General features: G+C 49.4%; 2 protein-coding genes across 3 annotated transcripts in view; both read left to right on the top strand.

Moving 5' to 3' along the window:
* The first annotated feature begins 855 nt into the window (after positions 1-855).
* LOC107270461 (cytochrome P450 307a1) lies at positions 856-5183 on the top strand. Its single transcript, XM_015745499.2, has 2 exons — positions 856-2039; positions 3404-5183. The coding sequence occupies exons 1-2, from the start codon at positions 1589-1591 to the stop codon at positions 4609-4611; spliced, it is 1659 nt and encodes a 552-aa protein (XP_015600985.1). The 5' UTR covers positions 856-1588; the 3' UTR covers positions 4612-5183.
* A 2234-nt stretch (positions 5184-7417) lies between these two features.
* LOC107270454 (cytoplasmic polyadenylation element-binding protein 2) overlaps positions 7418-25376 on the top strand; it is a 94320-nt gene continuing 76361 nt past the window's right edge. The window contains exons 1-2 of one of the 2 annotated variants that reach the window (XM_025087792.1): positions 7418-10848; positions 24514-24625. In XM_025087792.1, the coding sequence (XP_024943560.1) occupies positions 9886-10848; positions 24514-24625 (1075 nt within the window). In that variant the 5' untranslated portion in view covers positions 7418-9885. The remainder of the gene's footprint in view (positions 10849-24513; positions 24626-25376) is intronic. The other variant, XM_015745485.2, reaches the window with a different exon arrangement.

The following is a 25376-nucleotide window of genomic DNA, read 5'->3' as shown; positions in this document are numbered from 1 at the left end:
GGAAAGGAATAAACGAGGGTTGCGGTAACAGTGTCCACAAACGGCAAAAAGCAGTCCTTAATGGCGAAACAGGCAACCGCGCGCTTGCGAGGTCTATGCGTACCGAGACCCCTGCCTTCTGCATCTAGTGCATCGCTACCTGTTCCGGCACAATTGCTGACGTTGCAGACGGTCCAACTTGAGCAATCAGAAGAATGAAGATTGAAATGAAAAATTTGTAACCTCAATACGTTTCGTTCTCTTAAAACTCTCCCCCGCATCTACCTGCGTAATCTTGCTTAAATAGATCGACGACAATGAAGGTTTTAGAAAGTCACACGTGGCTCCGTATACAATTTTCGTTATACCGTGTGCATGCGCATGGTTTGGCATTGACATATATCATTTTTCTACATGAGTATGTATTTCCTTGATTTTATAGAAAGCCGTTTGTGATTTCGCTAAGGACTGCATTTTTTAACAGATTGGCAAAATGTAACATACTGAACTCGTAGATCGACTACGGGAAACCAAAAAGACTTGTACGATATCGTTATTGTATTTTCCTGGAAAGACCGTTAATCTATTTCCCTCTTGAGTTACCGTCGAAATTGATTATCTATTGTGGAAGATTATCCACCGATTTAGGGCTATGCGTTCTCCAAGTAGTCGAAGACAATGCCCGTGTGCCTTCCTTGGGGTAGAGAGAGAGAGAGAGAGAGAGAGAGAGAGAGAGACCGAAGCGTCAACCCAATGAGCAACGAAGGTGGATTGAAAGGATGTCGGGGGTTGGATATGCGGAGAGGGGTAGCTGGGCTGGGGAGGTAGGGGAAGATCAGGGGGCCGGCCGAAGCCGGGCCGCGTTGGGCCGGAGTCCGGCAGAGCAGCGGCCTTAATAAGGAACAGCAGAACACGCTTGAGCGAACGGGAGGACCTGCCGCAGGCTCACGACTATAAGAGCCCCGGCCTCGCGAAAGAGACGTCCATTCAGTAGCAAGGCACTTACCACTTGCCCGTCTAGCCTCTTTATCGCCAGATACTCGCATCTCCGGGAGACGCGAATACATTTGTTTCTACATACTGCCGTCTCCCTTTACTCGTAAACTCGTGAGCTCATCCAATTGGTTCCAACACACGTCAGTGATCTTGTGCGTCCTAGTACTTTGACAGAGTGCCGTGCCGAGTCCCCTTGGCCTCTACGATTTAAGGAGTCCTAGGAACCTTAGTCTTCGGATATTCCCTTTTCCACCGTTCCTTATATATGTATCTGCAATTCCCACTCGAGTACTTCCTCTCCTTGGAGGATCTTCTTCAGGATCGTTCCTTCCTCGTTGGTTAATCATAGATTTATCCTTACGACTGATGCACCAGGTCCTGTCCCGATTGTCTCGGTCCACCTAGAGCTTCTGGAGTACCGTGAGAACGCGTAAGGATCATATTGCATCCGAGTGCGGCGTGAGGTGAGAGTCGAAGGAAAGTGCTCGAGATTAATATCCTTCAGGAATCTCTAACGGTACTGCGTGCAAAGTGCTTTCGGATGCTGGATCGGGAGAGTGTCGTCGATCGGCTTGTCTAAATTCCATAAATTTTGTACCTGTTCATCCCGGCGATGGATGTTGGAGCATTTTGGATCCTCTTCACCTGTGCCACCATCCTGGCCATGATCGCCAGAAATCGTTTACGGTCTGGACCCACGGAAGAGGAGGGTGACACGGTAGCCTGGGAGAAGGGCAAGCTCCGCAAGGAGAAGGATCAAGCGGATGACATCAAGAAGGATAAGCGAGCTGGAAGAATGAAGAAGCTTCTGAATGGTCCTAGGGCACTGCCCCTGTTTGGGAGTCTCCATCTCCTGGCGAGCCCAGGTGGACCCTTCGAAGCGTTCACCAGGTTGGCACGGAAGTACGGAGACATCTATGAGATTCGTCTAGGAGTAGCTACCTGCGTGGTGGTCAGCAGCTACAGTCTCGTCAAGGAAGTTCTCATCACGAAGGGTAGTCACTTTGGGGGTCGTCCTGATTTTCTACGTTTCCACCAGCTCTTCGGGGGTGATCGAAATAACTGTAAGCCATCCAATCAGTCCTAATTAAAAAGTACAGATACCGATTAATTATTAATTATCCTAGTCGACATCCTGATCTGACATCCTGGCCGTATTCCACCCAGGTCTGCGGTTATTTATAGACACCGCGAATCTTATTGCCAATGGAGTATCCGATACCTGTAGATGACTAAGCGACTTTCACCTCCTATCTATCCCGTTAGACCATTCGAGAATCATCCCCGTGAGAAAGTATCCTCTTTTAATTGGACACCTCGTATACTCGTATTACGGAAGCTCTCCTACGAGCAGCAGACAACATGTTTGCCAAGCGTAATGATACGTGCTGGTCTCAAGGCTCCAGACTCCTCACTTTGTACGGAAAGATGATCCTCTTCCTGACGACCTGACGCGATAACATCTAACAGTAAGTACCGGTGGGCGCAGTGGCACGCTTTTCGCGGATGGCGCCTTTCGATTACGAGAATTCACAGTCGTCGTCCTGATCAATGACTATCTGAATAGGGACAGCCGTGTCGCTTAGTGACGACTCTTTCAGAAAGACCTTGTTCCTGAAAAAGACGCCTAAAGACATTGTTTACGATAGGATTCGTTAATGTAACGTAGAATTTGTTAGATCAGGGGTTAATCGGTTTTGAGAATCATGTGACGCAATATCCCGATAATTTTTATATATACAACATTTTTCATGTTGTCTTATATCAACAGATTATTATTACAAGATTATCAGAAATATTCCTTATTCAGATATACATATTATTATGATCCACTTTTCCTATCGTATTCTTTGATCGTTATATCGCGCCGTATAGATGGTGCTCCAGTCTCATAGTAAAGATAGTGACATAGCCAATGCCAGGGTGTAAACTCAGGCTGTAGGGAAGCGAATACGAAGAAGCGATTAAACGACTTGACATTGGCTCTGGTTTAATTGACAAAAGGAAATAAGATGACGGAGAGCGAGGATGGGGCTGAGATAGGAGATAGGAGATAACAGGGTGGAGCCTCCAGGATGCAAAGGATGTGGAGTGGCAGCGACTGGTTGCCGGTAACTCGTAATACCGGAGCAGGAAGCGCATCGGGGCGAGTAGTCACTTGACAGTCGAATTAACCGCTTCTCGGAACGGGCAGCGCATCTGCTCTCCCTCCATTGCGTCAAACTCAATCAGGATCGGCGCCGCGATCGCGCACAAAGAAATTCGTGTTTTCAGTTCGTTGGCAGAAAAATATTTGAATCTTGGAAGGATGCACTAAAATGTAAAGAGACGCTGGTGTATCTTCTTTTCAAATGATTATAAGATAACGGGTATCAGGATAAATATAAGAATGATAAAAAATAATTTTGTATCTTCACCATCTTTGCAGCTCTCGCGCTTTGCGATTGGTCCGATCTGCAGATGAAGAGACGATCATTGGCCAGGAGTTTCTGTTCGCCACGAAGAGGAAGTCCTCAGCAGGAGGAACTGTCGAGGGTGGCTACCTTGGAGGCATCGCAATTCATGTCGGCGCTGACGAACGAGGAATCTCAGGACGTTCTGCGCGGCGAACGTTCCTTGAAGCCACTTCTTCTGGGAGCCGTGGCGAACATGTTCACCAGGTACATGTGCTCGACGCGGTTCAGTTACGCCGATCAGGAATTCTGCAAGATCGTCAGGACCTTCGATGAAATCTTCTGGGACATCAATCAAGGCTACGCTGTGGACTTTTTACCCTGGCTCAGACCGTTCTATGCCGGTCATATGAAGAGGTTGAATAATTGGGCTACGGGGATAAGAACCTTCATCCTGAAGAGGATCATCGATCGGCATCGCGCCAGTCTCGACTCCGTGAACGGGGTCCCTAGGGATTTCACTGATGCCTTGCTTCTTCATTTAGAGAGTCCCGGGTCCGGTTTATCCTGGGAACACATTATATTTGAGCTGGAGGATTTTCTAGGAGGTCATTCTGCGATTGGGAACCTGGTGATGCTCATACTAGCCAATTCAGTGGTGCATTCTGAGGTCCAGAGTAAGATCCAGGCAGAGTGTGATACCGTCCTATCCCAACCTGGTCGATCACGAGCCCTGGTTACTCTAGAAGACAGAGCCGACATGCCCTACACCGAGTCCGTCATCTGGGAAACTCTGCGTATATCCAGCTCACCGATAGTTCCTCACGTAGCGACCCAGGACACTGAAATCGGCGGCTACAACGTGGCAAAAGATACAGTCGTTTTCGTTAACAATTACGAACTGAATCTAGGGGAGTCTTACTGGGGTCCTGGATCCCGTGAGTTTCGTCCTGAACGTTTCCTTAAGTACTCCGTCCCAGAGGCCGCTGGAGACTCCGGCGAGAAGCCCAAGGTCAGGAGGCCTGAACACTTCGTCCCATTTTCAACTGGCAAAAGGACCTGTATTGGTCAGCGACTGGTCCAGGGTTTTACATTCGTCCTGGTAACGGCTCTCTTTTCACGCTTCGACATCTCTCAGGCCTCCGAGGATCTGGCTTCTCGTCTGTTACCAGGATGCGTCGCGGTACCTCCGGATCCTTTCCACCTGGTGCTCGTTCCTAGAGCAGGCAAATCCGATGACTGAAAATATGCATGAGCTAACGTTAAAGAGTATACGTGAGATTCACCGAACAGTGAACAATCGTATAGCCTATCCGTATTATTTGCTGTACTCTAGATTATAGATAATTTTGGGAAAATCCATAAGACAGAGCGAGGGAGGGAGAGAGTATGAGTGTTTAGACAATATAAGAACGAGGCTAAGAGCACTAGGAAGACTGATTAACATTGACACGGAATCGAATTCTGAATCGGAAATAGTGAGATGCGTAGAATCTGACGGGTTAAATTATGCAATTTTAGCATTTCCTAAATTACATATGCTACTCCTATATACCGATATCGATAGATCTCCTTAAGTTTCCAGATCTAAAAAGTATAATAATGAAATCTATATCATACGTAAATACGTGCTTGTACATGTCACACGCATTATCATACCCACATTATCATCCACTAATCACTATATCAGGAGACCATGAAGTCGGTAAATATTTCCGATTTATATTCTCCTGCGCTTACACTGTATTCCTCAGACTTTGTAAATAGGTACACGCGTGACATATATTTCTATTAATAAAACAAAAACACAATTAATGGGAAATCGTTTTACGAGTTTCTATCTTTGATTATATATTTTTTACAGCTCGCGATCAACGGGCTCAAAATTCACGGAACAAAGAACCAACACGGAACAGAATCTTTTATCTTATCTTCGAAGATATCTGACTGTGGAGGTTGTTGTCATTCATCGCTCTATACCCGGAGGCTCTCCGTGAGTTCTTGGCTCTCGCTAGGTTGGACAGGATCGAAGAAGGGCTCGTAGACGAAGAGAAGACGATCACCTTGACTCGCAGGTTTAGCTACACGGCAGCAGAAGTCGTCCGACATTGCTACAGTCCTTCTTTTGTCGCGTCTCGTCTCTCCGGAGGTTTTTACACGCGGGACCCTTTGTCGTTTATCTCACCTTCCCGTGCGCACCTACCTTCCTTCCTTGCTGCCCTTGAATTTAAAGCGCCTTCTATGCGATTTCATTTTATTACCACTTTTATCGTAATCCTCTTCTTCTCGCTCTCTCGTTAGTCCGTAACTAATTCTATTCTCTCTCTCTCTCTCTCTCTCTCTCTCTCTCTCTCTCTCTCTCTCCCTGTTCTTTCTTACCTACCACCTCCTCCTCTTTCCGATCTGCCTGAATCAAGTTCAGCCTCCTTCTTGCGAGAGAATAGCAGACAGTAGTAGAGAAGCTCGCGAGCCCTGGCCCACTTCGACATTCCGTTTCCTGCATCCAACGTTCACTCTTCATCTCAGAACAAAACTGAACCCTAAACCGGGTGAAGTGGTTCCATACGGATTTTGAAGAGATCCTACTCTGTTGAGGTGGGACGAGGATTTAAATTCAAAAGATCAAGTAGCCATGTTCTGGTAACAATCTAACATTTCAAAGGTCTGAAAATGTTGAAAAGATTATACGTAGTTTGCATAAGCAGAATTGGTAGCTAAACTGTAGTAAGAACTATAGACGCGATTGTAAACCTGTCTTAAATTCTTACTAAGCCCAGGGAAAAAATCTGCTGTCTAATAGGAAACTTGCCTTAGATGCTGCAGCCACTTGAAAAGAGTCTTTCGTACCGTCATTTCCGAGAATTTAATAGATACGCTACTGGCTAGCGAATGCAGTCACATAGGTATATGCTGCAATCTCCCTAGAATCATATTCTTCATTTTTATTCATGTATTTTACGCAACACGCATTTACTTTGTGATTTTCGAAGCGTCATAACGATTGACTGCGATGGAGAAACGATAGTGCTAACGGTAATAGTTTGATTTCAATTTGCGTATTTTGTAATATCTATCTATCCTCAGACGGATAGTTGCTTATTGACTATACACTCTGGTACGATTTTTACTATTTAATGCGTCATTAGATAATTGCTTATCTACGTGCTCATTATTTAATTAATATAAAGCACATTCACTGATTTATTATTAACAATATATCCGAGACACCTGATATAAAGGTCGCCTACTGGTGGCGGTAAATTAAGCTAATGGGTGAGTCAGTGGCGACATCCATCGGGCGATCTGTGCAACTCATGAGCAAAGCAGCGAGTCATTTCATGGCGGGTGACTAGTTGAAAACTGCTGGCTGCTGGCAACACGCAGGCGTGCAGCTCGGGCTGCCTGCAGCGTGGTGCACGATATTTTATTTATTCTCTTTGGCCAAGCGCGCAAGCTGCCACCATTTTGAAAGGGTATACTCTATGCCGGGGTATACCTGGACGCCCGGTTTGGCTCGGCCATGGAAATCGATTCATCACAGCAAACCCAGAGGAACTTCTTTCAGGAATTTGATTAATCGTACGTTATTGTCAGAAATATATGTCTCACTGATTGTGAGTATAATTCGACCGATGACTTTTGCAGGTAGTGGCCTGTACTTGTCAAGTGAGATACACTACGAATTGTATCAGGAAGATTTTTTTTGGAAAAATTCAAAGTGACGAAGAATTTGTTATTACAACCATGATTATATCGACCACCTGGCGGCAACGTGGAAATGGAAGTTCAATCAGGAATTGGTGCCGGTATATATGCGGAGAGACGTTGTGACCTGTGACGGACGCACGTGTGTTTACATTTCAAGTAAGTCAAGGCATTTAGTGTGTTCCGATGATGTAACATCATAAAGCAGATCGAGTGTGTACTGAAATTGAAAAGAAGGAAGTAACGAAGTAGGAGAACGTACGACGAGAATAAATTCAATGACTCTGCGTTATCATAGCTTTATTACGATTAAGTCGAAGCAGCGCGACGAATGGTCGACAGAGCGGCGGTTCGCTCGTGGCTGTTATCGTGGTCAGCAACGTTATGCAACCGCGTATGTGCCTCGCGGGCGCGCGGGCCAGTAGCATCGCGATGTCGGTCGGTGGGTCAGCTCCGAACGAGGAACGAAGGGAGAGTCGGACTGGCACTGAGAGTCAGAGAGAAACAGAGGAAGTCGGAGTAGGGACGAAGTAAATATACAGTGACGTAGGAGGAAGTGGGAAGAGGAAGAAGAGAGCGAGAAAGATAGAGGTTAGGTCGAGTAGACGGAGTAGAAGGACGGAAGGAAGGAGGGAGCTACAGGGAGCGAAGGGTAGAGGAATATAAGAATATAAGAGAAGTGAGAATAAAAATGGCAGACAGGTAACGGTGAGGGGGCTGTAGGTTGAGGCCGGGACGGGGATCTATGGTACGTAGCAGCTAGAGTTAGAGTCGGAATCGGAGTCGGAGGTTTATGTGGGAGGTAGCGAGCAGGAGGTGGCTGCGGAGGTGGAAGTAGAGGATTGTGGTGGTGGTGGTGGCGGCGGCGGCGGCGGCGGCGCGATGCCGCGTTAGCGCGTGCGTGTCGGGGTACTGCCGTGTGCGACGCAACGACGCAGCGACGCAGCGGCCGAGGATCGCCGAGCGCTCGCTACGTGGACTCCGCGGCTGGTGGCTAGCAGTGTACCAAAAGTCGGCACCCTGCACGAACACACGACGTGTACGCTCCACGTCACGTCACGCTAAAAACAGGGCCTCCTCCCCGAAGCTCGCTCCCGTTAAATCGCTCGGCCGGCCGCGAACGCCTGCGAAGTTCCAAAGGCCACAAGAGAGGAGGACTAGGAGGCACCGACGTCGTATTATAATGCTGCCTGGGAGCGGCGAAGGAGCGGCGGCCGCGGCGACAACACGCTAGGTGCTACGATCACGGAAGAGGAGCACGTACCAACGGAGCGCGGCTGCTGCACCTCGCTGGATACGCTCCCCACGTATCGCCGACCAGGAGCTAGTGCTCCGTCTACGAGAGTCCGTGCGCGAGAGAGCTCCTCCTCCTCCTCCTCCGCCACCTCCTCCACGATAACTCTGTCTCCTCTTCTTCTGCATCTTCCACCTCCTTATCCTCCTCCTCCCCCTCATCCTCCACCCGCGACAGCACCTCCGTCATCGCAATCGTCACCGTCACCCTCGACACCACTGACCACCCTCCTCCTCATCCCGTCCCCCCTCGACCGCGAGGACAAACTTTTCGCGTGTGTTTCGTGATCGGGACGACCGCGACGACGTCGAGCGTCGCCCAGACGACGCGTATCCTCGTGAGTGCTTGTCCTCGTTGCGCGATTCCCTCCATACGGACGGTTCTCTCTTCTGGCTCGAACGCCCCGTGCTCCTCCTCCTGCTCCTCCTCCACCACCACCTTGTCCTCATCTTTCTCTGACTACCCTCGGTGAAATCGTCACAGGCGAGAAAACCGCAGTTCCCCGTCTCTGCTTCCTTCGGGATTCGCATTCCGTTGGATTCACGTCGCGAGTCTCTCGGACTCGAGCAGTGAAGGCTCCTTCGGGGCTGTGTGAATAACTTAAGAATTTTCGTGAAATATTGTATCGTCGTTTCGGTGCTTCGTGGGATCGTGTTCGTTCGGAAGATTTCGAAGCTGTGACTCGTAATTTTATCGGATATTTATCGTCGTTAGGATTAATAACGAAAAAAAAGAAAGAAAAAACGAAAACGGCAACAGTGTTCTCTCTTATCTGTCGAGGCACATCCGCGCTCTGCTCCTCGTCGAAGAATGCTCCAGGATCGTGCGGGACGCTTTAGTGGCCTGTCGAGAGTGGCGCTAGACTAGACTGCTGGCCTCGTACGCACGGGAACGCCTATCGCGATTCGAACCTACCACCAGTGGCTCGAGGTTGCTCCCTAGTACCAAGGTAAATACAGAAGAGGGTGCGGACCCGAGCAAAGAGACAAGAGCGATTGGGGTAGAGAGCAACGGAGTCCAGGGTAGAACCCTGTAATTTGGAGGAGGCTAAAAAGGCTCAGAGGTTGACACGATCAAATACGAAAGAAGTACAGGAGTGTCGGAAGGGAGAAAAATATACATATAGGTATATACATATACATAGATAAACGGAGACAGTGTGGACCAAAACCAAAGAGATACCAAGGAAAAGTAACAAGTAGTCTCTTCTCGAGGACTTTCTGCAGGACAGAGAAATAGCCACTTCTTCCGCCTACGTATATCTTCATGAGCGTGGCGATCGATAGACGACCGAGTGAGGGTCGACGTTGACGTTGACGTCGAGGCTCAGGTTGACACAAAACCGAGAGAGCGAAGGAGAGAGAGAGAGAGAGAGAGAGAGAGAGAGAGAGAGAGAGAGAGAGCGAACCCAGTCCGTCTCTCCTCCAGTTCAGATTCCGCGTGATCGCAGCAGAGTCGTGCGTAAGGTAGAGTAAAGGCGGTCAGGGCGCGAGGGGCCGTGCGCGCAGCCCCTAATTTATGGGCGACTTCAGCACGGGCAGCCTCTTCGCGAGTTCCCCGTCGAGCGGCGCGGTAAATTCCGCGAAATCGAGTAACGCCATGCAGGACGATCTTCTGATAGAGAAACAGTCGACGGGGAAGGCACCGTTGTCGCCAGGAGGCGCCCTCGAGGCGGTAAATCCACAGGAGAAATCGAAGGAGGTCGAGGTCGAGAACATCGCCATAACCTCCAATACGACCTCATCGACGGAGAAGGAAATGAGCAGTTCCGCAGCCAGCCTACAAGGCTTCTCGGAGCCGGTCCGGGTACCCAGCCTCTGGACCGACGACGCCAGCCTCCACGCTCTACCCGTAAACGGCTCTATCGCGACTTTCCAGAACTTCCCGGCTGGTGGACCCGGGGGACTGTTCGCCGCCTCGAGCGCAGCCAACGCTGCAGGTGCCCGTAGAGCCATAACGGCCAGTCACAACTTCTCACAGCACGGGAACACCGCACCGGGCAGCAGGCACGGCCTGCCGGCACCGTCGGCACAGCAACAGCAACAGCAGCAACAACAGCAGCAGCAGCAACCGACATCGCATCCCGGCGTCTATCTCCAGGGCAAAGGATATGCCGCGTGGTCCGGGGGTCCTCAGGGACCCCAGCAATGGGGCGGCGCCCCCCAGGCTGCTGCGAGTCCCGCGCTGTCACCCTGGAGTCGCGGAAGGTCCGTGCCGAATCTCCCGCCTCTGCACTCCTCCCTTCACGCGGCCGCTGCGGTCGCGGCGGCGGCTGGACTTCAAGGCCGGAAGCCGAGCCCCACGTTTCCGGGTCATCCTGGTCCCAACCCAGGACATCCTTCCAGTATCAGCCCCGTCAAGTTCCGCAGGAGCACCTCGTATCCTGGCAAGGGAAATCTCTATCCTCCGCAACCGGCCCCGACCTTCGAGGTCACCGCTGCAGAAGAGAGGGATCTGCTGCAGCTGCCGCCGTATCAGCAGGTGCGTTCCTATCATTGTACTTCGTATTCCTTATCATTGACGCCGACCTAGCGAAGGCACAGGTCTGGCGGCACGCGCTTCTACGTCGAAGCAGCGCTGGTGCACGCATAAGCGTAGCACGCATATCGTGTCAGGTTATGCAACGCTTGCTTGCGTATATTTAGCCCGTGTTACGACGATGCGTAACAGCGACGCACGTAGCAGCCGCGAAAGCATCTCGTGCGAATCGCCTTAACGCGGCGACATGCACTTTGCCTATTGTAAAGTAGCTAGAGAGATGTGCTCTCCCTATATATATTCGTCTCGAAGGGACATTAAAAGAATGACCCAGAAAGAAGGCAGGGCGAGTGGAGGGACCAGCGGAACTCGAGCAAGTCGCGTGAGGAGGAGAGGCGAGCTTATTTGAAAGCTCGAGGAATCTAGAATTTCGAATCTAGATGGCAGCGCAATTTCTGTCTGAATGGCTAGGAAAAGTCTCTAGGTTGGATGCCATGTTGAATTCTGACCCAATTCTCTCGCGACCCGCTCCGCTGCCTCTCTGACAGTGTTTGTCCTCTAGGAGACGTTTAAGCTCAGCTATTTTAGCAGTCCGACAAAAATAGGCCTTGCATACCGCAGGCGGAATAGCGAAGATCTCATTATGCTACCTTTGGGTTATCGAAAATTCTTTCTTGACGCGTAACGAGCCTCGCTCAAAAAATTGCTAAAATTTCAAAAATCAATCGACAAGACGAAAGCAGTGAAGCCAACTGAGAGATCGTCACGAGCATACGAATGGGAAGATTCAAAATGGCGATTTATAAATTCGATTCTGCTTCGCTGCACGAACTATTAGTTCCAAGGCAAACACCTCAATCACTCCTTATCTACACGGTACACTCGCCGAGTTTAATTAACCAGCGAGTCTCCGTCCGATGTGTACAACTCCACGTGGGCATAGCCCCAGCCTCCCGTCGAGAGGACCAAACCCGACTTCCTCTTCAGGGCTGTCATTTCCTCTCGAAGGTTCCATCGCGTAGACAATACACACTAATGGAGGCAATACGCGTGAAAAGGTCAGGCAAGAAAATTCGAAAAATTTCCTCAAGCCGCATCCCCAGCCACCGCCGTGTCCACGCATCGCGATGTTCATTCCTCCATCTCTGGACGCATCAGCCATCCGTTTCCCTGCTTGCTTCGCCAATCTTTCGGCGTTACGAGACGCGCTGTGGTCCGGAAATTCTCGAGTATCCGACACCCGAATTAGAGACGGCCTTTCGAAATAGACACGGGACAGGTTTGCGGAGCTATGGACGACGAGATGCTTCGAGAGAGAGAGAGAGAGAGAGAGAGAGAGAGAGAGAGAGAGACGCCTACACCCAGAAACATTGGCCACCCTGCTCCCTCTGCCGCTCTGTGTTTACCCTCCCGAGCACACCTACCAGCCCTCCTCAACGTCACGCAGCCTCGATGACTCTCACCCTCTCTCATTCTCTTCCTCACACATCCATCCTCCCTCCAACCCTTCTTTTTACCTGTATGAGTACCCGCGTACGTGTACTTACGTACAGCTATGCTGGCAGATCGTGTCGGCCAAGGACGGGCTATCGACGCGCACTGGCTCTCCCTTTTCTCCTCTGTGAAAACTTTTCCCCAGGAGTCACCCTGGCCTATCCGCAATAGCGGTGCCTTGCAGTCTTTCGTATATATATATAATATGTTTATATATAACGCGATATGCTTTTCTACACAGTTCCATAGCACAGTCTGCTTCTGTCCGTATCCCATTTCGTATGATAGTCCGCGTCGTGATTCATCCCGAAGAATATTAATCGTGACGCACGTGGTCAGAGCCCTCGTGTCTTTTATCACTGACAGCCCGATAGGCTTTCATCTACTCGTTAAACCTATTGCCTGGCAAAATATCGTACACGTGGATAAACGATATATAGTGATACGCTGGGTTCTTCGCTTTACAGTATAGAAAGTTTACAGTTCGCAGTCAGCAGCACGAAGAAGCATGGCTGCCAGTGTACTGAAAAGGCACGAAACGATTTAGATAACGATTTTTACGAGGGCAACGAGAACGTCTCCCAGAGTTCTTCCATGATCGTTTATAAGAGGCGGAATATTCGTTGGCCGGTATTAATTTTCCGGGAAATCCAATAGATAAATCTGAAGGATCGAAAGCGCGGAAGATGCTGAGCTAATGGGAGAGAATGATCCTTCGTTTAAGAGGGGCGGAGGGGGGGGGGAAGTCAGGTCGGCATTATGGACAATCTCTTATCAGCGTAGTCGGAGTCGGGACAGATGGAACAAATATTTTGTACCGCGATGCGCAATGATCTCTCGCACATGTCTGCAGGGTCGTTCAACCTTATTATCTCTTATCGTGAATAAAATCTCACGCTGCCTATGCCTATATCTAATGTGTTTTTTTTTGGGGTTACGCGTGATAAGGGTGCGCGTGCTTATTATGTATACTTGTATGGTGAACAATTGTGTACGTGACTTTATCTCTCTTCACCTTTCTTATCAATATTCAGCCTCACCTCTTTACCTGTGCGACCTACCTTATCTTATCTCGTGGAACTTTAGACTACAATCCTTGAATGCCTCGCGGGGAAATTCCTCGTCCTACGGATCTCTGTAATACAGAAGCAGGAAGGATGCGTCGAGTTTACACCAGGTATATAGACACGAGCATATAACATTTTAGGTATATATATATATGCGAATGAATATAGGGTGTAGAAAAAAAGAGGGAAAAATAGAATAAATGAGCGTTCCAAACTACGAAGTCACGAGGTATGGAATCCGTTCTAAAATCAGCTGTGTGACTCGAGGACGGCAAGCGTCCCCGCGAAGTCGGAAACGCCCACCTGGACGTCGTGCACGTCATTGGAATTGTTGACGTCGACGTCGCCGTCGCTAGATGGTAGATCGACGCTCAGCCTCGTGTTGCTCCTACGTAATTGTAGAGTACTGCAGCTGATCGACGTCGACGAATTTATCACTGGCGATAAAATTAACCCAACCTTCCCTTCGCTCTTAACAAATCTGATACCGCTCGCTTTCGTTTTGCTCCGGTGTGAATGGCCCCTTTACCTTTCAGCCTTACAGGTGTCCGAGGCTTTTCTTATCTAATATAACAGCCATGCATAAAGCGTACAGCGTGTCTGCCCAATAGGCAAATTTCCGCACACGATATTCCGTAACGGGCGAAGGGATAAGAAAGGTCAAAGGGTAGTCGCAGGGTGAACTTTGAGGTAGAGTACAAAATTCGACCTGCACGTTCCGGGGGATATGTTGTGCAACTGTACAGTCCGTGCTCGCACCAGACCACTGATCGATATAGACCCTATCGAGTTTCTTACGTTTCTAACGATTCCCATCAACCGCGGGAAGTTCGGTGTGAACCCTTGTTTCTACCCCATTGGCAGCAGCCACTAACTCAACTTCGCGATTAGCCCCAGGAGTACCAACACACGAAGAATATGTCTCTGGTGAAAACGATACCGAGGTATTAATCTTTCTTCTTTTTATTCCACCCCCGCCGCCATCGCATTTCTCGAAAAAACATCTCGCACCACTCAGTATTTCCCGCGAGGGAATTTCACGTTAAGAAGCGAAATTATAATCGCTGCAATTAAGGGTCGGAATGGCTTTTCAAAATCGTACTCGTCCCATTCATCGCGATAAATATTCGCAATTATACGACGTAGTACAATGGCACCATCTAGCGTGAGATACGCGAACTACTCTTTCGTTCCGTACTTCGGTCGGTTCGTTCTTTTTATTATGGAGACACCCGGTATATACGTCGTATCTCTTAGTGCTATTATTTATTCTTATATCTTGTACAGCTCTTACGACGTATCGCTCGTATTCTTGCTGCAACTTCCTAGAGAGCCACCTGTACCCCTTCTCACCTCCTTCTCTACCTCCTCTTCACCTTAATGCACTTCCTTCATATACGGACGTCTGGGCAGACGTCGTTACTGGAAGATATTTTTCGTATTACCCACTTATCGCGACTCTCGTTGAACTTGAAGTCGTCTCAGCGACTTTGGGAACGCCCGAGCGAACGACGCGAAGAATGCGAGCGACGCGGTCGTCGCATACGAAACAGACTTACCAGCACGTCGAGGACTCTTTCAATGACTCTTCGAGTCCTTATTTTCACGCTGCGGAATCATATTTAACGTTACTTCGGTTGGTACACCCGTTCTTGTTTAAAGTTGACGCCTTAATTCTTTCCTCGACTTATATTGTTCATCTACGGGTCTTTTGCCCACGGAGAAAATGTCTACTTCGTCGTCCGACGACTTCAGAAAAAAAGAAAAGTATCACCCCAAGCCTCAACCATTCGTTATCCTACTCCAACGACATTGTTACTCCACTTTCTACTCTCCCCGCAGGCATACTTAGGGGTTTCCAAGTTGGCCAAGTTATGCCCCAGGTCCGCCACGCGAAATGCATGCCTACGTATATTTGCATTGTAAATTAAGCTTGGCTCGGAAACGGCCGCCCCTCCGTTTTACAGCCTGCAGCCAGTATAGAAACCAGCCCTGACCTGACTCGACCAAATCATACGGTACCACTTTACAGATTTACCATAACCTCCCCCCACAGGAGCATCCCTTGGTTTTCGCAAGTAGGAAAGGGGGTCGGTCATTCCTGCGGTACCGCGCGACCAGAGAAGTGATATATGTGAATTGGCGGGGTGGTTCTGTAGTTATGTAATAGGAAGCACTGCCATTTCCTCGGCATGCAGTGTTATCGGACACACCCTGTTCTATCGTATCGGTGTCTGATGTCCGAGCATTCCAGCCATATGTGAACTCGCCTTTGATTATTAGCACTGCCGTATTAATCGAAGAGGAAGAGTTCGTTTTTGTTTTTAGCCGATTATTTAAATTTACGAAAATTCTTATTTTTTCTTTTTCGAAGCCTCGTCAAGCGCTTTTGGCTTTTTTGTTGTTACCGCGTCTGCTTCGCCTTTTTTCCTGGCTTACAACGTTATAAGTTGGACTATGAATGACTCATGTACAGTTACGAGCTTCTGTAACAAGACACTGGCAGCTCGCTCTGAATTTAGAGGGAGAGCATTTATACATGTCGGTTGGTCAGGAGTCGGAGTCCGAGACAGGCTGGCCCGGCGGCTGATTCTATTCCTAGAGAGGCTCTCACGGAGTCACCAATCGCACTACTCGCCAGGCACTTTTCTCTTCGGCTTCCTCCTGGCTTCGCTCACCTGCCGTCGCCTCCAATTCTTCGGAGGTTTTCGTCACTCTTTCTTATATATATCTATACGTACTTGCTTATACTTGCCACTCAGGAAACTCGTAAAACTCGCATCCTTCCGGATGATTTCACCTGATCTGCTACGGACGGAAGAGATTTTTCAGGGAAACTTATTCGCTTCGCGACACGGTCGATCTCGAAGTGTCTGTAACACTTGGGTCTTGGTGTCATCAGGGCTATTTCTGACGGAAGAGACTTTTTTTATGAGAAACAAGTTTTTCCTATTTGATCAGGTGGAATCTTTAGGCTTTTTCACGTGAGTCGATCACTGGTTCGGATGATCGAAGATCTTGGACGTTCCCTAACTTGATCTTGTAGGAAGGCTCAGCTCTCCCCGACATCTTGACTCTGTCGGATCTTTCGTTTCTGAAAAAGGATTCTTGGCTGATCGTGTCTTACTTTTCATTTTTCTTTGTCCGAGAACCCTCGAGTGCCTCGGAAACCCATTTTGCATAGAAAATTAAGAAAAATAACTTCGAAGGCCTTGTTCCACGTGGTCTGAGGCGATTAATCATTTCCGTGAAAAACAGTTCTACTACTAAGAAAAGTAAAAGGGGATGGGTTATGGCGGGGGCCAGAGTTTGAATTTTCTTGACTGTACTCGAGAGAGCCAAAGAGGAGCCATAATGGGGAGGGGAGCAAAAGAAGAGAACCCCAAGGAAAGCAGGACCGTGCATCGGCGACAGAGACTATATTTATTATGCGAGGGTGGAGCATCCTATAAGCTTATATAAATGTGCGATAACAGAAATAGTATCAGTTTTGATAAAATAATAATATAATAAAAAGAGTTAATTAAATTAAAAGAAAAGTCACGCCTTACGTAACTAATTAAGCAGAGCGGCATGTAACGCACTTTTGGAGGTCCCAAGCGTGGACCTATCTTAGATATCGATAGGCAAACGGGAGCACAGCTTAATGCCGGGTACGAATAGCAATTTAAAAAAAAATAGTCCAGCAGGAAATACCAAGTGGCCTGGATCAAACGCAGGTATCAGATTCAGACGTAGGATCCTATAATTTTTTTGGTAAGAAAAGCAGGCACTCGAGTGAGGATAGTTTGGCGGATAATCATCCCAAGGAAATAAAATCTACGTTGACTGAAATTGAGCCACTTCGAGTTACTGTAACGCGGAGTGATGCGTTCGGATTGACGCAGACCCACAATAAAACGAATGCACCAATTTAAAGCTACTTGCAGTCTGGAATCTCGTTCAGCTGCGAAATCCAAGCAAACTAATGGACAGTTTAAACGACGGCAGAATGAGAGATAGGACTAGTTCCTGCTTGAGGCTCATTCAGCCCCCGTCCATTTGATCTCAGGTGAAAGAAGGCTTTATAAACTTTATTACTCGGACACGACGGTTGCCTTTTACCTCTAGTTCAGTGATGGCGACATAATTTACATGTCGCACGGAGGCTCCGTCGTGGCTGGATCTAACGAGTGGATCGGATGGATCTGAAAGTGGGAGAGGGAGAGAGAAGGAAGACTAAGTAAACTTCCGGCCAGCGGCGGGAAAGACGATGCCGGGGAGTTCCTGAGCGGCGCGCGCCTTGCAACCTCAGGACAAGGGAAATCCTGGCGCAGAGGGCGTCGCTGTCGGCTCAATCGAACGGGGTGGAAGTTAGCCTAATTTAAGATCAGCTCGCTTTGAATTCGGGGCCGCAGCCGCAGTGAGTTGACCTACTGTCGGTTTATAGGTCAGCCGCTGCGAGCGATATAGATTTTTAGCACGTTGCCGAATCGCCCTTTCGGTCATCGGGCGGCAACGCATCTCCAAGCTTCCTTTCGTTTCCCATTTTCCCTCTTCCGAACAGACCCCTCTCGGGCGCCTCGCCCTGCGCCCATCAACCCTTTCGGCTACCTTCGCTATGTACGTTCCGAACCCTTATCCATTGCCACTACTTCAGCAGGAAATCCAGCAGCCTGGAATCCTCCATTGGGAAACAGCCCGGGGCTCTAGGAGACGGAGTATTCCTGCCCACTAAGATATTACTATCGTGAACTGGCACGTCCCTCGTGCTTCCTAGTTTGCTGTTCGGCGCATCAAAAGGACAGATAACGCGTAAGAGAGAGACGTAAGACTAGTGTGACGCCATTCAACCCCGATCGAAGCTCCGAAAAGCATTGGAAAGGCACTCAGGCTCTGTTCTCCCTCCCTGAAATAGCCTAGAAACGTATCTAGGTCACTGCCGCAGCTTCCACTGTGTCCTAGTCCACCTAGTCCACCTAGTCCACCCAGTCCACCTAGTTCATCGTGAGAGTCGTTCGCTTATCAAGTGAGCACCCACCTCTCCGGCTGCTCCGAGAGGAACAAGGAGACAACTACGAGCGTGGCCCCTTCGCGAGTTTTACGCCCGGGAAAGGCGCCTCCAGGGCAGCCCCGAACGTCAATAATGAATTAAGAACGAGGTGGCTCGCGCGGGGTATCCTACGGCAGCTATACCTTCCACTACCAACCTACAAATTACAACGTATAATATATACACATTATACTACATAGATTAAGCAGAGTCCGCGTACAGCTCGTGCAGCCATTCTTTTATCGATTCGTGACGTTGCGCTCCGCGTATATTTCTATAACTATATAACTATATAACTACGTGGAGCCGCGTTTCATTTCATTCCATTCCCTTATAACTGTATATACAGCCTGTACCGCCACCATCGGAACCGTTGGCAGCATCACCTCCACCACCGGTCTCCCGCTTCCCTCCGAGCCGACACCCCCGTCCAACATCCCCACCACAACCCACAACCACCCTCGTTCAACCCCTCGGCTGCGCTCACGCCAACGAGGTGACCTACTTACGTCAGCTAACTCAAAACCGTTTCTTCGGTACACGCCTCGCAGTCGCTACATCTTTTGGCTCCATCCGGTAGCAGCTTCCACGTCCGCATTCCTAACTCCTTAGCTCCTTCACTAATTTACGTTACGCAGCCAGTCCGATACCTTTCGTTGACCTTCGTGCAGCTTCTGCGTCTCCCGGGTCACTGGGTATGACCTGTCTATATGTATAGAAGGGTGCCCTGTGGGGTCTTTTGGTACAGCATCCTCTCGTGGAGCTTTATGCTCCTCATGTATCTTTCACTCGTGATTTTAAATGAGCTTAATCGAGTTCACGAGGATTCTAGGACGCTGAGTGATATCTCTTGTCAGCTCGGGATGAGTTCGGGTTCTCCGTCCTTTAGGCTCGACGTATTTGTCGAAGGGCGTGTTAATTTTTTGTATCTCTTCTCCTTGTGCTATTCGGCGCACTTTTTTGTCGACTTCACAACGGAACCAACGATACAGGCTTCGGTCTCTCCGGGGAGTCGGTCCTGTAGATATCGTTGACTATCACGGGGATACAGGGGCGAGAGGTAGGCAGACATCATAGTCTGGAGCACCCGAGACATTTCAACGTATCCAAAGCTCGACGATGTTACGCAGTACTTTACACGGTTGCCAGATTCATACAGTCATTGTATTCTTGTATTTACTTTATACACCTGCAGGTTGCGTCCGGGACTCTAGGAACAACGCTACGGGAGGGTGGCATTTTACGTGTAGACAAAAAGCACGCGGGTACGGCTGTACGAAGTGTGTAAAGTACCTAGGAGTCCGTCGGCGGCGCTGCCGTCGCCTACGCGTTTGCATTCAATCAGCTGCGCTCTGAATGGTACTCGGAGACAAAATTTGAGTGACTTTTTGTTCCAGTGTTTTTGTTTCTCATTCATTTTTTTTTCGTTTCGTTATTTTTCACTCCACGTCGCTTCAGTTTCTCGCGTTACACGGCTTTCTCTCGACGTTGGAAATGAAAAGCACGGCGAATCGATTTTTGCACAATTTTTTACGTCCCTGCCTGCGAGACCCATGGGGATGACCATGGATCATCTAGAAGTTTCAGACTGATTTCTTACAGTTATATCGATGATACGTGGTATCTGATGGGTATGTGAAAAGGATTCTGCGTCGCGACGCGAGGCGTCCTTTTTTGTGCACGTAACAGTGGTACAGCAGGAAATATTTCGTTGAGCAACCGAAAACTGACGAGGGTAAGGTCGGCGAAGCTGGATGTGGGGGGAGACGAATGGAGAACTCGGTACCAAAGAAAAAAAGTTGCGCCTTCGTATTTCCTGCGAGGGCGTTTTCCTTTTTTTTCATCCATTTTTCTCTCTTCCTTTTTTCTACCCCGCTCTCACTTCAGCGTCCCTCTGAAAACTCGTTCTTACACTGTTACCCTTGTTCTGCATGTTTTTTTTTTATCCGTTGAATCCACCTTTTTCGCAGCGTGCGCGACGCAGCCCGGCTCCCTCCTCTGGTACGGATATAATAATAACATTGGGTTTAACGTGGGTGGGAAATTACGTAGGCAGCAGGCAGGACTGGAGTACGCACTGTTATTGTGCCGAAGCACCTAGGAGCGTGTAGCTTTCCTTTAGTCTCGTCGGGACATCTATCAGACTCGGTGCCCAAACAATTACGCTGGGAAAATCGTCGACGGAAAGGAGAATTAAAGTGCCGTGAAAAACGAGCCCGAACACTCGGTTCGCCGAACACGAATTGTATCTCTTGCGATGCCATGTGGATACGGCTCTAAGGGTGGAGAATGTTTGCAAGGTGAACACAGCCGCTTCTGTTACTCGCGGATGACGTGGCGAGCTGAACAAAAATTTGCGTAACGATTCTTCCTGCGGCATCTTTCTCATTATTGTCATCCATGTCGATGTTACTTTTAGGAGCGTCGTGGATACTGGCGTCTCGTCAATTACATCCGGTACTTCTGTCCCATCCGGTATAATTCGATTGAAACCCTCTGCGATGGTTCTTCAAGTCAGGTTCTACGTTCTAACCCTTGGCGTATAGGGGTGGTTGGGTTTTTGGGCTGGGCGAAAGAGGGGGGCGGGTTGGGATTGTTGATGGCGACGGGAAGGAGGGTTGTTGCTTTTTACGAGGCGCAAACTCCGAAGTGGGTCAAACAATTCGCGGCCTGAAGCATCCACGATATTTCCGGTTCTCGGTTCATTGCTCAAAATCCTCACGTCGCTTCTACTACAACTGAATTGCAATAATTGTCCTGGTTCCGTTTAAAAAATTTTCCAAAAATCCCTCTCTCCGGGTTCTCTAATCCCGCGTCGAGATCAGTGATTTTTCTCGAACCCCCTACGACCCTCAGCCAAGTGTGACTGTCGTGTATCTTTCGGTTTTCCGGATTGGCCAATTTCCAGGGCGGAGGAAAATTGGCGCAGAGCTTGATGATGAGGAACGAGGTGGGTGAAGGGGGGAAGGGATGATGTGGGTAACGGGATAGAGAATCGGGAAGGAGGCGAAGTGAAGCTGATGAGGGGTCCGGAGGGAGGAGCAGGGCTTCGGGGAGGGATGGGGCAGGAGGATGGTTTCTAAACCGTCGTAACGTCGGGAGCCAATGAGCGTTATGGGTTGATGAGAAACAGCCAATAACAATCGGGAGTAGGGCGGAAGCGCGCGTAGGATGGGGTCGCGCTGAGGTCGGCCGGGTTGTAACTAGGGTGGAGCCTACGCTAGGTTCCTGTCGACGCCCTACTAGCCTGTGCCTGCCTCGTAGCCTGCTTTTCTGATCAGTCGGTTGCCTGCCTGCTTCCCTGACCAGTTGGTTGCCTGCCTGGCTGCCTGACTGCCTGACTCTCTCGACTAGCCTGCCTCGCTGCCTGGCAGCCTGCTTGCCGCTACTTCCTGGTTTCCCTATATTGATTTTCCAACGTCCCGTGCGAGCACGAGTGAGTTAGCGCGATGTGGGAAGTCACACGAGGGAGAGAGAGAGATGGAGCCAGGTAGAGAGGGACGCGGTGGGTTAGCACGGGGGTGCTTGAGGTCGGAGTGGGTGCAGGTTGCGCGAGTCTACGAGGAAGAGGGACACCCTGAGGGAGAGAAGCGTCGGAGTGGGGGCTGGATAGGAGAAGGGGAGAAGTTGCCCGATTTCGAAGGGGTTGCAAAAATGTTCTGGCTATCTTTTTTCTATCCCCTCGGTACCATCCACGGCAACAGTTTCCGGAGCTTCTGTTTCCCTGGACGTGAGCACCTAGCATCCTGAACTCCGCCGCCGGGCGAGGCCTCGTTTTTCTCCCGGCCAAATAAGTGTCACGGTCAATGCGCGCCACCCTGCTTGTTTCGACCCCCTGCACTCACCACACGTCCATATGCCCCTGTGTTTCTGCCTTCGGGAATATTTCCTTCCTTCCTTCCTTCCTTCCTTCCTTCCTTCCTTTATTACTTCCTTCCCTGCATTCTTCTTTGATTCCCTCAACTTCTGGCTAATGCCGCCATCCCCATCAGCCTGGATCCCTTCTCGGGGTCAGGTCAGCCCGGCCAGCTAGTCAAACGAACCACGTGCGACCTTTTTTCTCTGGGTCGGCAATGAGCATCTTCATCTCGGGATCATCTAGATAATGTCTATTATATCTTTAACTTAAAGTATGAAGATCCATATTACTCACAACAATTTTTTCATCTCCCGTTCGAATTCCCTACGTATTTTTACTCCACACGTGCTTTGCTGTTTATTTTTTGTTTGACTACGCCACCCTGAGTTCCACACTCTATAACGCACTGTACTGGAAGACCGTGCTCGGCTTGTCAGCATCAAGAGAAATAGAGTGAAATTGAGGAGGAAAAAGAGAATTTTCAGAGTCGAAGTGGATAGAGAGTGACTGGCGAGTGGTGGAGAGTTGCTAGTGGTCAGGCGAGCCTGTCAGTTCACCTCTAATGGGAAGTCCGGGGACTCTAGGAACTCGAAGAACTCCGAGAATACTGCCAAAGAGCATTTGTATGTGTCCTCGGCCATTTCTCTTAGTCGCCGCCGTTATTTTACGTTAGAACGGCCGTTTTTCTCAATTGGTCAGCGTCAAACGGTCTCTGGCTTTCAGAGGAGGTCGTTGCACCCACCGGTAGCTGGGGAGCCGTGCGAAACTCCAGCAGCACGTAGTCGGCTCCTGGTAGAGCCCATCAACCCCCTAGATTTCAAGGATTCCCTTCCTACCCCTCAGGTCGGACCTTTTCTCGCCAAACTGCCCCTATAAGTCGTATCGGGTCAGGACTCAGTGCAAGCTCACGCGCCTCGTTCGTCGTTCGACTTTACCATGTACAGAAATTCCACACGAATCCTACATTGATCTCCCGATATCCAGGATATGGCTGCTTGACGGCATTCTCTACGACGTCGAGCATCGCGACGCCGACCTTCGCGACATTCTTTGCGCTCCAAGACGCGAGTTCGTCAGTCTGGTCATTACACGTGAGGTCTGACGCATCCTAAGAATTAGGTGATATTCGGTAATTAAAACAAAAAAAGAAGAATGAAAATCAATGTCACGAAACCACCCTTGTAGACAGACAATAGAAGCGAAGGTAGGTATAAGGGTTGAGAGGGTAGTAAAAACTTGGATTCTCAGGATCTTAAGGGGGTTGGACTCGACGCGGGGTTATGGAAGTAAAACGTATAGACGTCGAAGTTGGAGTTTTGGCATTTTAGGAAAGTTTCTCAGTGCCGTAGGAATGCGTGCTGTGGGGTTGCCCGAGAACAGAGGGGTGGACTTTTGAATGGTTCTTCGCATTAACTGCACCCCCGTTCTTGCAAGTGGTCTATTACCAGGCTGTCTCTCTCTTCCGTGCACAGTTCATTGCGCTCGTTCGCTCACTCGCTCCCTTACCGACTCTCCCCAGTTCGCCAGAGTGAACCGACCGAACCGACCGAACCTCATCCCCGAGAGTCCAGTTGCTCCGATCTGCGGATCTGCCTTTGCTCTTCCGTCTTTCCGTCCCTCTGTCTTAACGTCTGTCGGCCATCCCACCGGTCGGTCCTCTTTAAAGCCAGAGGGTGGTCCTTCTGTCCGAGCGCTGGCTCATCTCTAAAAGTCTTTTCTTGACCAGAAGAGCTCATTTCGATTAAGGATAATAGTGGCAGAAATGAAAGACCGTAGGAGATCCGCGGTCCGTATAGCTTAGGTACTTTATTTTTAGAACGGCAGGAAGTCTGCTGCGGTCAACTTTACCTCTCTTACTTTCTCCCTCTTTCTCCCTCTCTCTCTCTCTCTCTCTCTCTCTCTCTCTCTCTCTCTCTCTCGCTCTATGTGCTTCACGTGCACGCGTCCCTCCTGGTGGTAACGAGCGCGGCGCCGCACACGAGATACGCTATCGCGTCGCGTTTTGCCACGCGAGCCTCTGAAACCGAAGGGCCTTCGCTTGAAAGCCAGAAAGTATAAAGAGAAAAGGACATAGATGGAAATGGCTAGGGAAAAAAGGAGAGAACAAAGTGAACGAAACGACAAGTAGTTTCGTGCTTTCCTCAAATATTATCTTCCGTCCGATACTCGGACTCTCCAAGATGTCTCTAACGGGATTCCACTTGTTCCGATTGCAGGAACGAATGACAGCCAATGGGAATTCGCCGTTGGACAGTATGCGGACCCTCGAGCATTATCTCAGCGACATCATGAGAGCCGGCGCAGCCGACACACCGGAACACCTCAAAGGTGAGTTACCTCTGGACCAAAGTTCCCAGCATCCCACAAACAAAGTCTTGCGATAACAATATATCTCATTTGTATAACTATATGTATACGTCCACTAACGATTGCTCTCGTGCTCGTCACTTTGATTCGAAGCACGCGTTAACGCGTGGTGACTGTAAGAGACGCCTCAAGAGTATTGGCAGCTAAGGGGATAGACGATAGGAATGAGTCGATGACGTCAGCATTGACAATGTGTCTCGAAAAGATTTTCGCAAATCCGCGACAGCGAGCCAATACGGAAACTCGATTCAGCAGGCGAATCCCTGTCCCTTCCATTTTCACCTTCACCCCCACGTCAGGCCTCAAGACGGCAATTCCACTGGTGACGTAGTTGAGCAAAGTGCCGCAGGACTTGCGTCCCTCCCGACTATTTCACGTTTATCCTTACTAGGTGTGCTCACTCATCTCCACCCTTAGACCCCTCCCCTCGTTCCACCCCATCGCTCCATCTCGAAAGATATCGTCAATCGATCGGTCGATCTTCCACTCTCCAAATTGTCACGGCGACCGCTCCCTCATCCTCGAGGAATTGGCACGGTATCCTCTTGGTGTCTCATCCCTGAAACTGCGTAACTCTGGACCCTCTCGTTTCTAGCCCCTCCAACTTTCTTCCTCGTCCCTCTGATTTTCCCTCTATTTTTTCTACTTCTTTAGTCTTACTCGATATCAGCCACCCCGGGTGGCCGATCGATGAAATCGAATCGGCTTCTTT

The sequence above is a fragment of the Cephus cinctus genome, unplaced genomic scaffold, assembly GCF_000341935.2.
Source record: "Cephus cinctus unplaced genomic scaffold, Ccin1 Ccin1_scaffold0767, whole genome shotgun sequence".
NCBI lineage: Eukaryota > Metazoa > Arthropoda > Insecta > Hymenoptera > Cephidae > Cephus > Cephus cinctus.
This window is presented reverse-complemented; position numbering and strand designations above follow the sequence as displayed.